The sequence below is a fragment of the Nelumbo nucifera genome, chromosome 5 (assembly GCF_055504915.1).
Source record: "Nelumbo nucifera cultivar China Antique chromosome 5, China Antique-T2T, whole genome shotgun sequence".
Lineage (NCBI taxonomy): Eukaryota > Viridiplantae > Streptophyta > Magnoliopsida > Proteales > Nelumbonaceae > Nelumbo > Nelumbo nucifera.
In genome coordinates, this window is record NC_142653.1 from 7,885,341 (window position 1) to 7,900,415 (window position 15,075).

The window sequence follows — 15,075 nt, forward strand, 5'->3', positions numbered from 1 at the left end:
ACATGTTATATCAAGGGTGCCCCGGCCCTCATCAATCATCATACATAGTCTCTATGATGTCATTCTTCAGCGTGGCAAGGACCCAGGCCAGGACCCCCTTTAATTTTCTGCACGCTTACGTTCATGGTGATGAACTTCATGCATGTACATATTATTACCATTTAATGTTCTTAAATCCTGAATTTGAAGTAGAATGCATGCTTCACTAAATAACTTCCCAATCTTCCCTTAAGACATTACAGCTAGGTTTAATTTTGCATTGCTTTGTTTTGATGATTTTTTGGACTATTTCTTGAGAGAGAGAGAGAGAGAGAGAGAGAGAGAGAGAGAGAGGTACCCACATAGCGTACGGGAAAGATCAATGAAGTGGAGCGTCACGGCCTACCTTAAGGAATGTAAGGCCTCTCTCTCTCTCTCTCTCTCTCTCTCTTCTCTCTCACTCCATATGAATGTATAGTGCATGGATATAAAATGTGTATATTATTGAGACAACTGTTAATGGAGATATAGAATTCCTGGTGCATGTGATTCATCTTAGCAGGCTAAGCTGTCCGCTTGATGATTGTCTGGAGTAGTAAGGCTCTGAGCTTCTGAACTTAGCTATTATAGAATAATATATTTGAGGAGGTTTTCTTTTTATTATATTTAAATTAAAATATTTTTGCTTCTTGTGCTGAACCTGTCCCAAGCATCTCTTCCACATACCTCGAATCATATTGGCCAAGGCACTGGGATTTGTTTGGCATGCCTCATTCCCTAATACAATAATATTTTCCTCTCACTGTGAAAAGAGAGAATCTTAAATTCTTCTCTGGTTTTTATTTCATCTTATTCTATGTTCGCAGTGTATATACTTAATTCGTTCGGAATGCCAAGCTAAGACTAAGAGGGTGTGTGTTAGCTTGTTTCCTCAAAGCTAGCTGTGGTTGGAGAGGAGTGGGTGCAAGCACATAAATAGTCGTGTTGCTCTCCCCCCCTGAAGGAGTTTGAATTTCTTTTCCTTCTTTCTTTCTTTCTTCCTTCTTCTTCCTCCTCGGAATACCAAGGTGTTCGATCTCTACTTATCAGCTCATCACCAGACTCCACAGGTCAGGATACGCACTCTTCTCTCTTCTCTTTTCTACCTTCACCTCTTATACTTGATTAAGTTGTTGAAAGACACAAGATTACAGACGTTTTTCTTACTTGTTCCTCGAACCTTGCCTGCTCAAAAATTATCCTACTGTACCTGAAATTTCAGAGATCTGTACAGAGATCTGTTTTGAATGACCTTAGCTTGTGGTCATAGAGCTCCGTTTTATTCCCTCTACAGATGGAACATGTCGATACCCAACATGCTATTATAAATTGGACAGTTGGGCTCTCTGGATTGCAATCGGAACTGGTATTCTGTTTTCTGAAATATACTTTTGTCTGTTTTCAGAATAGATTATATATGTTTCCTGTTAGGGTTGCTAGTTCAATACGCCCCGACCTTTAAAGCTTGTCAACACCTCCTGTTGGTAAGCTTTATCACCGGGCAGTACACCCACATTATAACTCTTATGAATTGCTAATTTCAGAAAACATAAAAGCCTCGGATCAAACTTGCTCTGATTGGTATCTACTTGCTTTTGATAGTAGCCTTGCTTGGTTATCAGGAACTGGAAAAGAATATGAATATATCAGTAGGAACTGAAACTTGAGACATTCAGTTCTACCAATGACATTCTAGTGATTTATGGATATGATCCCTTAATTAATTGCCTTTTTTTTCTTCTTGAGATCCTTTAATTTAATTGTCCATTTATTTTGTTTGTCCTCTCTATTTATGTTTATCACTGGTTTTAAAATTTACAAGACACTCTGAGCTAGCGCCAGAAAAGCAAGCAAAAACGATGAATTTATTTATTCCCAGAATTAAGAAATTAATAAAAGCGGTTTTAATTACAAGGAGAAATATTAGGTGAGGACTGAGCAAAGTGGCCAACAGCGAATAAAGAAAGAGTATTTCTTTGTTTGAAGTAAATCTCATGTAGAAGAAGATAACTCTAGTCTTATCTTTGTTAAAGAAATTTGAGACAAGGTCCTTCTATGTGATCTTCCAGAGATTGTTCAGCACATGGAAGAACCAAACAGGTCTAAAAAAAAGCTGGCATCGCCTTTCTTTCATTTTGATAGTTGTATAAAAAGAAATTCGAGTCATGACAGTAGTTACGCCCATTTTTCCACATGTCGATGCTTTATGATCTGAAAATTTTGGGTTGTGACAGTGTATACTGTATAGGCCAATCTCCAACAGCTGTAATTTTGATCTACCGGGTTCTGTTTTTTTTTTTTTTGAACTTTTTGCAACAATTTTCTTGTTTGACAGGTACAGGAAGAGGCAATAAGGCGATATGTTTTGACATCTTATAAATATTCAAGATGCAAATCTGAAGAATAGAACCCGATCCGAAATCTGAACAGAAACATCTCCGAGTTGTTAATTTTGATTTTTCTTGTGAAGATCACCATCAGAGAAAGAAAGGAGGAAGAACAAAAAGGCAAACTGCAGCTCAGATGGAGAGAATTCTGAAGCCTTATGATAAGGAATCCATGAAAATGGCCATGCTAAAGCATGAAAAGACATTCAAAGAGCAGGTACTCCAAACGTAAAACCTTTCTTTGATTTCTCCTTCTTTTCTCATCGGTCCATTGTCTATCCCCTATAATTCTAAGCTTGATGAGGGTGATCGATCGTGCAGCTATATGAACTTCATCGTCTATACCAAATTCAGAAGATGCTAATGAACAACATGAAAGGCAGTACTGGACCAGATAGGTGTGTTCCAAATGGATGGAACTTAGAGAAGGATATCAGTTTCAGCCAGGCTAATTGTACTTACAGAGAACAGCAGAAGCCACGAAGGAGACTTGACCTGGAACAGCCAGCCGAAGACTGCAATGCGGACGAAGGTGGAGATGGAGTGCTGGAGATAGAGGACGAGAGCGATATTGAGCTAACACTGGGGCCCGCAATTTACAGACGAAGAAAAAAAGATGAAACACCACTAACTTCAGATTCTGGACCAAGTTTTTCTTCGTCGTCCACTGAATCTGGCCATATGAAGACAAATACCGGGGCCCATAACAGGATTGATACAAGGGAAGAGTTAGGAGGCCATAACTGGGGGCTCATTCAGGTTCCTGACATGCAATCGGGTTTCCAGAGTGAAAGGAAGAACACTTTTGATGTTGAAGAACAATTGAGACAAGAGACACTAAACCGGCCTCCTTGGCTTTACCATGTTTTCAGTCTGAACCTGACTTAGACTAGCTTCCGAACTTTTAAACTGCTTCTGATCTGATTGACTAATCCTTGATGGCTGTTTGTGTTAACTTTTTCTCTTAGTTTTCAGTATAGTGGATGATGAAGTTTATAAAGAACTAAACAAGCAGGATATAGTTACAGATATATTCCAATTAGATTCAGTTCTGGAAATCCCAAATACACATTTCCATTGTTACTAAACCCACTCAACTGGGAAATGATTTCTCTACCAATTTCAGCTAGCGTAGTTTACTGTGCTTCTTTTCTTCGTGCATTAAGGTAATTAACAAGAATCGTGGTCACTATACAACTGCATGATTGCTTCTTCTTCGTGCATTAAGGTAATTAACAAGAATCGTGGTCACTATACAACTGCATGAGTGCTTCTTTTCTTCGTGCATTAAGGTAATTAACAGCTCAGTTTGGAAGGAGTACAAATACAAATATGTAGAGTGCAAAATCTTATATTTTGTATTATTTTATATGTATTTGTACTGTGCATAATTTGTACTCCTTCCAAACATTGCTTAAGGTTCCATATGTTACCTAACTTTAGTTATTGTATTTTTTTCTGAATTGTTAGGTTGTAAGGTTAGTGGGTTAGTGGGGATTTAGTGTATGAGTTAATTATTTCAAATTTTGGAATTTGTATTGATGGGTTGAGGTATGAAGAGGCCATTGCCTGGTGCAATTGTAAAACCTTATTTGACAAATATGAGAATGTGGATTTGAGCATGAGAGCGGCTAATTCGTGCAAGAACATGCCAAACGTTAAGGTCTGAACAAAGAAGAGTCTTGTTTTAAAAGGCCGGACACCCTCAAGGTGTTCAAGGAGAGGTCCAACCTCCTCAAAGGTGGTCATCTTCTTTTTTTTTTTTTTTTTTTAAATGAACCTAGGGGGTGATCGATCATCAATTTGATTGTCAAATCAATATACGAGAAATATAGCTAGGAAACAAAACTGGATCATGCATGGTAGTAAAGACGATGATATCATCTTTGATTTCGGAGAACCTTACAATTGATGTTGGGCATTGAATCATTGTAATGCGGAAAGGGACTATCTTTATCAAATCCTCACCGGTAGCCAAAATTTCAAGCCCAATGCTTTGGATCGTGTGCTGACTATGTATACACAAAAACTTATCATGATTATGGATAATCATTATAGAATTTGGGATTCAGGTGGGGACACAAAGCTTTAATCTTTATGACAAGGGAGTTGCATATCTTTCATTATTTTATGTCTTTGAATTTCTTAATTAATTTTTAAGTACTCATTGATTTTGTGGGTTAATTAGTGGATTCAAGTAGTTGGCTAATTTCTTATAGTCTAAATTTGATAGGTTGAGGTATGGAAAACAAAGAGTTCTGCTTGAAGAGACCAAACGCCCTTGAAGTTTTTAGGCCTGACCCAAACAAAGTGGATTGGTTTTCTCCCCAAGTAAGAGATGGATGGAGAGTGAAATCAATTGTTCTATTCTAATAACCTCTTGAAGAAGTATTATGTTCTTGTCAAGTTGGCATTATGTTATCGTTATGTCATCATCAAAGGTGGTCATATATATATATACATATTACTTGCCACATCATCATCTTCATAGAAGGAATACATGCCACATCATCTTCTACACATAAGGACTACTTGCCTCATGATCATCATCATAGTTGGATTGGACATCATCACTTTTTTTTATCAAATACATTGAGATCTTTGATTCCCATGGCGGTGTTTGGAACCAGTGTCATTGCTCCAGAAAACGGTGACACATCAACGCCATGTTGGAAAAATTGGTGCTCCATGAAATGTCAATATGTTTAGAATTGCTTTTTCATAAAAAACGGTGCTCCAAGCCATGCTTTGGAAATCGAGAAGGCGTTGTTTGGATCAACGCCGAATTCAATGTTTTCTCAAATTGGAGCTCGCTACAGCCAACGAGGACATGATGTGGCAGTGACATGGACTTCCTATAATGGGTAGCAGTGCTAAAAACAAATATAGAGCATTGGTACTAAACAGTAGATGTTACTATTGCTCCAGGAAACGTCCTACTTGACAGCAATGTTTAATTTTCAAACAAAAAAAAGACACCATTTTTTCATAAAACGGTACTTCCAATCCACACAGATACAACACCGTATTCTGCAACATCGATGCCAAACATATACCATATATTTGAGGGGGCGTGTTAGGGAGTTGAGATAAGGTTCAGTTTGTCATCATGAAATAACAATGAGATAGAGAGTTTTAAGATGGTTAGGATGGGTTTAGGGTAGAGATTAAGTTAGATTGATTTTATACTACTTATTATTGAATTAATGCGATATATTCAATTTCTCTTATATTTTACACCCACTTTAATTCTTTGGCAATTAACCAGCAGAAGTAGAAAGCAGGCTTATTAGTCCATAAAGTAAAATTTAAACAAGGTATCGGTCCCAAGAATTAGATTCCAAGTAAACAACATGGAAAAGACTTTCCATGTCAAAATTTTTATGGAGCATATATGCGCCGTTTGGTAAGGATTTCAGAAAGAAAACTTTTCCATTGTTTTAAACAACTATTTCTTTTGAAATGATAACTATCAAAAACAACCATACGTACAGAACTCTTTTATATGTCAGGACAAAACTGTTAATTTCTTGGTACAACCATTTGCTTCCCAGACTGGATGAACCGCTTTTAGTGGACATGCTCTTTTGGTTCTATTGTGATTGGCCACTACATGAATAAGCACTACTACTAACCTGTCCGACCACAGCATGAACAACCACTACTGTCCCTCGTGCATTTCTCGCTTTTCCAAAAGGTTCCAATAATTCATGGACAAACCTTTAGCTTAATTTGCTGTTATGCTGTACTACTCTCTCTCTCTCTCTAGAAATTCAGAATGCCGACACTTCCAGAGCAAGATATAAGATAAATTTGACAAGGTTGTTTTAGTTCATGTGAGAATGCAATGTTTTAATGAAAAGAAGAAAAGCCAAACATGAAAGATATTTACAGCCCTAAATTGCTCTCCCCGTAACATATATTTTGCTCATTATAATAATAAAAAAAAAGGTTGAAAACAAGAGAGTATGGCAGTGCTCGTTTATGTCTCTTGTTTAATTTGTACAATTGCATGAGGGACTTCTGTGTTTGTCCGGACAAAAGTTATCCAAACAAAAATGGAGGCATGCCTCTGACATGATAATACAGTACGATATCTGAAGCTGCTGTTAGCCTGTGACGTTGATTTCCACAAGGAAGAAGAAAGAACAAGTCTCTGTGACAGTGACGACAACCCAATATATCAATATATATGTTCTTATCAGTTTAAACTTCATACTCCAAGCCGTTGAACCGGTACAATTAATGGAACCTTTTCTGTGATAAATGATAATATCCACCGAGGCAATTTATCATCTACATATAGTAAAATTAATGCTTAGTGTTTAAGGCTTGTTGAAACTCAGAGTACAAAGAACTTTTAAGCCTTAAATAACAAATGGATTTAACTGACAATATTTTTCCCATTTCTAATGTAGAAATTAACTGCAATCGGCCATCCTAGTAAAGAGAAACTCTATTAGTATTATGGTCTCTGTATTTTACTAATCACCAACCTTGAATCTCTAGAGTTCTAGGAACTGTAATGGCAAAATAATTTACAACCACATTTACTTGATTGAAGTAGAGTGGGGAAAATAAAAAAAAAAAAGAATGCCCACTATGTCCTGTTGTCAAGCCATTGAAACAAGGACATAGAAACAGAGTATACTCCTGTTGTTGCCTGCAGTAAGTAAAATATTTTGAAATCAGAGCTGCATAGATGAATCAAGAGATGGAATGCCGTCTATTTCTGCTGGGCTTTATCCGACCTTTGCCATCAGAAGGCTTCACTCCATCTGCACGCACGAAGGGGTAGAGGCGCCCAAGCTTTTTGGACACAGAGTTGATAAATGACGGTTTCGACCGAGGCAACGGAGGCTTATCAGCAGATGGTGGAGTGCTTCCCGATGGGATGATTTCTGCTGATTTTTCGAGTTGTTTTAATCGCATCCGCATCTTTACCAGCTCTATCTTCAGGTCTTCGTTTTCTCTTCGTAAGCTCACGACCTCATCAGGGGCTGAGTGATAATCTGCAGAGTACAAATTCAATTTTTGAGGCAGAGAAGGAGATTCCCCACCCATGAGGTTGCCACCACCCATAACATCCCGAAGACGTTGCTGCTCGTAGTAAAGAACCTGAACCACGATTTGCACAGGGAGCCGATCGTTCTGGGCTGCATGAGCACAGGCTTCCCGGGATAGCTTCTGGCAGTCCATCAAGCTGCAAACCTTCTTCCTCTCCATGTCAGTCAGAGCAGGATGAGCCTGCAATGTGAAAACCATGGTATAATATTGCCCAGATAATTTTCTGTAAGAAGAAAACTATAATTTGGTAAAAGTAACAGAAGCTAGATAGAGAAGAGAATTAGTTGATGAGCTCATCTATGTACTTCCCCAACTATGATGACTAGGCGGCCATTCAAGTGACTGTAATACATAAAAAATTAAGCACAGTAATAGATTAAGCATAGATGAAAAGAAAATTCCGTATACAGCAAACAAACCTTCAAGTATATATCAATGGCTCTGTACATTCCATCCTCTGTTACCCTTGCTTGTTCTGGGATCAACTCAGCAAGAGCAATGAACCTCGATACAGATAAATTACGGTCAGAAGCTATTTCAGCAAGGTAGCTCTCCATTAGCTTCCCAACCCGCTCCATGTCACTCGGAGGAGGGGAGACATACTCTTCGTCTGCATTGTAGCCCAGACGAGCGGCTTCCAATTCATAATCAAGGTAGTTCATCATGATCCGCTGCACCGTGTCCACATCAAACAATGTATCCCCAGTGAAGGAAAATGAAGGAATCAAGAGATCATCCAGCACCGCCTGTCCAAGTTGCAGACCCATCCTCTTCTCCAGATCAAGCCGGCATGCAACCGTTGTTTCCAGATATATAGCTGCACGTAGTAGCATAGAGAGAAAGCTAACAGACATTGCATTCTTCTCCCTTGGCAGAAGACTTACAATGGTCTCCAAAATGACCCTCTTCTCGTGCTCTTGTTTAGGCTCAATTTTTTTCCTCGCCTTTCCAAATATTTCCTGCACCAAGAGATTCCAAATTAAGTACATGGGAAGAAGAAGAAGAAGAAGAAGAAGAAGAAGAAGAAGAAGAGAAACACAATCAATCAGATTTTCAGACTGGTTTCTCACCAAACCTCGAAGAGATTTCTGCGCATAGAGCATCAGTATTGGACCAAGTGCATACTGTTTAAAGCCTCTCGCCAACATTGCCATGATAACTCGATGAAAGACATCAATCCTGAGAACAGTTAAGTCTTCAGCCCACCAATCTACAATGGGTTTAAGGTGAGACCCTGAGGAAGAATTGACAACCTCGTGTCTATTCTCCGTCTTCCCAGGCATACAGAATTGGCTCTCCTTACAGGCAATATATGCAACAGCATCTATGGATCGACTAACCAATTTTACCTTCTCTGCCATTGGAAGGAGGTTTTCTGACGCATGCAACACGGAGATAGCACCAGAAAGGCTCTTCAGTGCCACTTCATTCAAGTAGTCCTCTGTTCTACCCACAAGGTTTCCGACTGCATAGTCCTCTGTCATCTCAAGATACTCCGCCATGCACCGGAGCATGGCAATGTTCTCTGTACTTATCTCAAAGTTTATTCCATAACAGAATTTTGCAGCCAGTTCAAATGCCTCCCCACCTGGAACATCAGGGAGTTCAATGACAGAAACAGCGGCATCACTAGCTTCAGAGACCAATTTCCTTATATATCCACACTTTGATACCAATGGAAACTGCAATTGAAGTTATTAATGAATGAGATTCAATTGAAACCCTACTCTAAATTCGCAATTCAAGGACAGATTCCGCTTACTTATCTCAGATTCTCAGTCTCTGTTTCAGTCAATTGGTCATGTAATCTTCTTTTTCTTTTTCTTTTTTTTGTTTACTGATACTACCATGTTTTGCAAATTTATCGATATTAAAGAATGAAAATCAAAGAAAAAGAAAAGAAAAGAAAGATTAGGATCTACCTTGTGCAATGAGAAAGAGGCTCCTCCAGCATGAACTGTGACATCGCTAGGGATCTCCTGGGAGAAAATCCTGTCGAAATTCAAGCTGACCATCTTCAAGATCTTTGTTATTATCCGAGAAAAAATTATTCATTCAACTGAAGCAGATAAGATTTTAAACTATTGAAAGAAACCCGAGTAAAGAAACTGAAAGCAAAAGAAGCAGAAGCAGACCATTCACTTGTTCTCTTCATGGCAGTGGAGAGCAGCTGTTTCTTTTTGGATGACATGTTAATAGCTGGCAGTGCAGCTTCCTCTTGATCAAGCTCCACCATATCTGTAACGCGAGAATCTTATCTTCTTCTTGTTGTTGTTCTTGATAGTGTCTCCATCAGAAGGTGGAACACGAAGCAGAAATCGACAGAGTCGGATACAATTCTTTATTAAGGTTGTGGTCAAGGAGAACCAGTTAGCATCACCATGTCTTCTTCTTCTTCTTCCTTTATCTATTTGTATATTTAGTTTCCTTCTTCTTCTCCTTCTCCCTGTTCTACCATCTGAGATTGAGAGTTTGAGAGTTGAGATTTTAAGCTTAAGCAAGTACTAAAATTGAAAACATAAACAAAAATTTTTACTGTTCCATAATTGAATTATCGACTTGTCGTCTTGAAACTATACGAGCCAAGTATCACTGATCACGATGCTGTCTGTGTCACGCTTAACAAATTACCGAAACTATCCCTCATCTATTGGGGAGGGGATAATTTTCACAGGGGTAAAAAGAGTCAAAATAAATGAAAGTTGTATCTTGTACGGGGATTCGATTCAATTATCAACGGTTGATGGACCCGAAATGTACTTGATATTGTGTGGTGTTTCAAGCTCAAACGGATGGATGGGAGATGGGCCAGATCACAGATGGCAATAATCCTTGTACCTTTAGCAACGGCCAACCGTAAAAATAGATCACGTACGAAACATTACAGCCATAAAACCTGCGAGGCTGCTCTCTCCTGAGTGAATTGGAAGTTACATTGGACCTAAAACTCTGAAGCATGGCCCTTTGATGTATTGCTGCTGCCTCACTCTGAATTGGATGAAGTGGCCTTTAAAGTGGGGGCCACAGTAAACACCGAAGGGCGCGTGGATTGGGGTTTGGGGTTAATTCTTATTTTTTAAGAAATATTTTATAAATTTAAGAGAAAAATAGGTGTTCGTTTTATTTTTATTTTTTATCTCTTAAAGAAGAATTTTATAACTTTTTATTTTTCGATGATACTAATAAAACATAAATATAAAAAGAAATCTCATATATAAAGTTAAAATAGATAGTTGACAATTTTCAAAATTCAAAATAATAACTTTTTACCAATTCAGAAGTTCAAAGAAAAAAAAATATCAATATTAATATACCTCTTAATATAATTATTATATTTTCATACGTCTAATGTATATCATAGCAAATGAAGGGACCCTGAATCAGCATAGCTAATTTCTCCCCACTAATTTTTCAATTTTGGTTCTGTTCAGAAAGAATGTAAATACAAATATGTCCATTGCCAAACTTTGTGTACTCTTTGTATTGTACATTATATTTATATTTGTACTATCGATCCTTCCCAAATTGGACCCATTTAAAGTTTCAACGGTCCAAACTCCATACATACTCCCAAGTCCCAAGTGAGTGTATTTGCATGTGATGTGGTGGACAAAACTAAGCTCAAATCAGTGTGTCTTCAAACCAATTTTCAAATTAAGTGGGATCTGATAGAAAACTGGAATGGTTACAGGGTCACGGCACTGACTAGTAACTGGTTAGCTCGTTCTCACGGCAAGAACCATCAATTCATCAGGACGTGGAATGGTCACCAGGTAACCCGGTCAATTGCCCAGTCCAATCCGAGCCCAAAACAAATTCAAACTATTGTTGATCTCCTGATTGGTCATACCGGCCGGGTGCCAACTGACTAGATTCAGGATTATATATAGACGGTTTTGAACAAACACAATGGACAAACTGCCTGCTTGAATGTTGAATCGCAGAATCGGTGGATGGACTGGAACTGGATCACTGTCCCTCAGCCACTTCCAAAAGCATTTGTCCAAGGGAAATACATGATTTATGATAATTTCCAATTATTTTAAACTCTGATATCAATATCATGAAAGAATTTTTTTTTCAAGAAATTTCAGGAATCATGTGAGAAAATAAATCTTTCTGTCATCCTCATCTTCGACAAGTGCAGTGGAAAAAAAAACAAAAGTACAGCAAATCTGAACTTCCATATTTTTCCAATGTGCAGTGCAGCTGGGTTTGCTTTCAAGAGATCCGGACCATCAAATCAATCCCCATGCTCTTCCTCATCATCGTCGTCATCATGATAGATCAACCATCATATCATTTGCATGCAGCTACCACAATTATATTGCAGAAATTGAGTTCCACAAACATCGTTGTCATCTTCGTTGTCTTGGTCACCCTTATCATCACATTTGATCTTTTTAAGCTGTGAAAGGTTGTATAAGAGTAGTAGTGAGACTCTGGAAAATGACTTGATTTGTAAGTTTTGAAATAATATCTAAGATAAGTTCACTCTATAAAATCACGTAAAATTTTAAAAATACAGAAGGACCCTATTGGTCCAAACAAGTCCAATGACATGGGAACCTTCCACGTGGCAAGATGGCTAAGGACCCAAGAGAGTCTCACATATTTCTCAAATCACCCTTTCAGGCTCAGCACAAACCTTTTGCCATGTGTTTAGAAATCAGATTCGGCCCTTTCTTTGGATTTATTTTATATTTACAAAATTAGAATTTCAAAAGGCTGAACTTTGGTTGTTCATGTTCGACACTAGACCTGTTCACGGGCCAGGTTTTGGGCCCAACTTTACACTGTATCAGGCTCAGGTTTTGGGTCGGGCCTATTACAATTTTGACAAAAGCTAAGCTCAAACCCGGTCTATGAACAGGTCTATTCGATAGGGGTGAACAAAAAAACCGAAAAATTAAATCGACAGAAACTGAACTAAAAAACCGATTAACCAAATTGATTGATTTGATTTCAGTTAACCAATATAGAAAACCGACGATTAACCAAGCCAACCGGTATACATATATTATATATATTTTATATTTTTATATATTATAAATTAATAAATATGTACTATATATATTTATAATATATGATATTTTATTTATTATTTAAAATATAATATTATATATATTCATTTATATTTTTTATTATATATATATATATATGTATTTTATAATATATATTGTAAAAATTAAAAAACCGAAAAGACTCACAATTACAAAAATCGGTAGTACCAGTTTTACCGATTCGGTTAAAAAAAAGTAGAGCACCCCTACTATTCGACACTCAACACTCAACAGCATGGGCTGTCAACAAAATTCTCCCTACTACATGACACAGTTGGTTTACCAAGCAAGCAAGAAGCAATACATACAGCACTGATATTGTTTTGAAGCTTATAGTACATGACACCTTATCCTCGTTTAGTTCTTTATTTGTTTTTGTAATTATAAATATATTGACTATAATTATTCTTTTACCCAACGCCCATGTTAACGTGTCATGCCCCAAAAATAAGTTTTTTTTTTTTGTGTGTGTGTTCTTTTTTTCATGCGAGAAGAATGTTGTTGGCCCAGGCTGTTGATTTTAGATAGCTAATTTTTCCATACATACAAAGAGGAAGCATAGGAATTGATGACATGGACTTGGGGCTGTAAATTGATTGGAGGATTGAGATTGGATCACCTACCTAGAGTTGAACACAATTGTATTAATTTGGAATCTAATTGAACTTTACCTGTTGGATTTGATTTTGATAGGATTCGGATGATACATTAAATCCCTTAATAAATTAAACTGAAAATGATCAAATTATTTATATTATTGATTAATGAAATGAATTAAAAACAACCTTCATGTGATTTGAACTTTTTACCTTTTAATTAAAACACAACATTTAAACCAAATTTTATTAAAGAATATAAGCTAATTTTATAAAGACATACACACAGATAAGGATTGGGAATGAGGCCGATCCAGAGGTTCCCTATGGAATAGACAACCAGAATAAGACCACATAATTGCCTCAGAGAGAACAAACATCAGAAATTTCCTTTTCTTTCTTCCAAAAAAGGGATTTGCTTTTTTGCTCTTTTAATGGGCATTGAAACATAAAAACAAACACACACAAAAGAAAAGGGCATGGAAGCAAATTATTAGTAATTAGATAAGAAATGTCCAAACAGAAGAGAAATCATGTCAAAGCCACTGAATGCGTTCCACTTGTTCGATTGGCAGGGCATGGACCTTCTTTATCATAATTCTGTAAGCCCATATTAGTTTTACACAGATATTATACGAAGATTAACTCCCAACTTCCCTGTCTTCTCTCAAGGGATCCGTACTAGCAATTAGCAAAAGAATGAACTGATGAAATCTTGGTGTTTTAATGTATGTAGCAAGAAAAGACTTCTCACCCGCCGCCCCAATCCCCCACGAAATCAAATTTTCTGTAGTTTAACACCTTCTTACTGGGATAGTTCTGTTATGATCCATGTCTCGTGTTGGTAGTATGGGATGCTAGTTTGATGTATTTCACATCCATAGTATGGGATGCTGTTGTGGGGTATATATATATATGCCCTTGGATTCCTTCTCTCTAATAATTAGCTTTTAGGGGTGAGTTTTCCTAAGGTACATAACAAGTTCTTTGAACCATACAATTCTTTCTTGTTGCATTATCGCACAGGATTTATTTGGGCCCATTTCGAAGACAGAGACAGAGACACAGAGAGAGAGAGAGAAAGAGTTTCAGCAAACGCCTTGGCAGAGGGATGCCAGAGAGAGAACCTGACAGATAATTGTTTGATTGATCATTATCCTCATCCTGTCTTGTATAATTGTCCTCGCAAAGAAAAGAAAGATGTCATGACTAGATCTAACGTTATGGGAAGATGCTTTATTGTCTCTACCAGAAGAGATTTCTCTTTGTTAAGGAAAAGGAAGTGGCGCTCTCTAAAACACAGTTGTAAAGCGAGCTTGTCTCTTCAATGAATTGTATGATAAAAAACTGTGGACACAATCACACAATTGCTCCTGTACCCAACACCAGGAGTCCCGCACAACCTTTCATATCATATAGCAATCACTATTTAATCCATAAATATGCGTTTACAGTTCAACCACGGTGCATTTTGCATAGTTACTGCATGATATTCAAAATTTCAACTAATCATATTAACAATGTTACATCATCTATTTGTATTTTATAAGATGTAAAGATTTTTTTGTATTTATTGATACACACCACACTAATAACCCACTCTTCCTCAAAGTTGGTGGTTGCAAAAAATTGGATCCGTTTTTATGCTGGAGTGAATCAGCTAAAATAACACCCCTCAGTTGGCAACAACATTAAAGATTCAATTGATACATATGCTTTATCACTAAATCAAGATTTTTTGCTTTACAGTGCAGTTCATGCATCATAGATTTTGTCATGCATTTAACATTTCATAAGCAGATTGAAAATACAACATCCTGTGCATCCAAATCTGTAGCAAAAAAATAGAAAACCTAAAATTATGGTTTTCAAAACTGGACCGGACCGAACGGTCAGACTATAAAAACTGGGAAGCAGTCAGGTAACTGATTTCATTTCACCCTA

General features: G+C 37.3%; 2 protein-coding genes across 6 annotated transcripts; one reads left to right on the forward strand and one right to left on the reverse strand.

The window, feature by feature from the left end:
- Positions 1–282: 282 nt before the first annotated feature.
- LOC104608032 (uncharacterized) lies at positions 283–3,470 on the forward strand. 5 transcript variants are annotated; one of them, XM_019199573.2, is made up of 5 exons: positions 420–574; positions 846–1,088; positions 1,313–1,384; positions 2,354–2,622; positions 2,727–3,470. In XM_019199573.2, exons 4-5 carry the CDS (start codon positions 2,542–2,544, stop codon positions 3,291–3,293), a joined length of 648 nt encoding a protein of 215 aa, XP_019055118.1. In that variant the 5' UTR covers positions 420–574; positions 846–1,088; positions 1,313–1,384; positions 2,354–2,541; the 3' UTR covers positions 3,294–3,470. The 5 variants fall into 5 exon arrangements, with proteins under 5 accessions (XP_088743297.1, XP_019055118.1, XP_010272191.1 ...); XM_088887171.1 differs by lacking the exons at positions 420–574; positions 1,313–1,384 and adding an exon at positions 283–395; XM_010273889.3 differs by lacking the exon at positions 1,313–1,384.
- A 3,286-nt stretch (positions 3,471–6,756) lies between these two features.
- Positions 6,757–9,998, reverse strand: LOC104608023 (BTB/POZ domain-containing protein SR1IP1-like). Its single transcript, XM_010273869.2, has 5 exons — positions 9,608–9,998; positions 9,395–9,464; positions 8,543–9,154; positions 7,892–8,431; positions 6,757–7,652 (listed from the first exon to the last, which is right to left on the reverse strand). The coding sequence occupies exons 1-5, from the start codon at positions 9,706–9,708 to the stop codon at positions 7,113–7,115; spliced, it is 1,863 nt and encodes a 620-aa protein (XP_010272171.1). The 5' UTR covers positions 9,709–9,998; the 3' UTR covers positions 6,757–7,112.
- Positions 9,999–15,075: the final 5,077 nt, after the last annotated feature.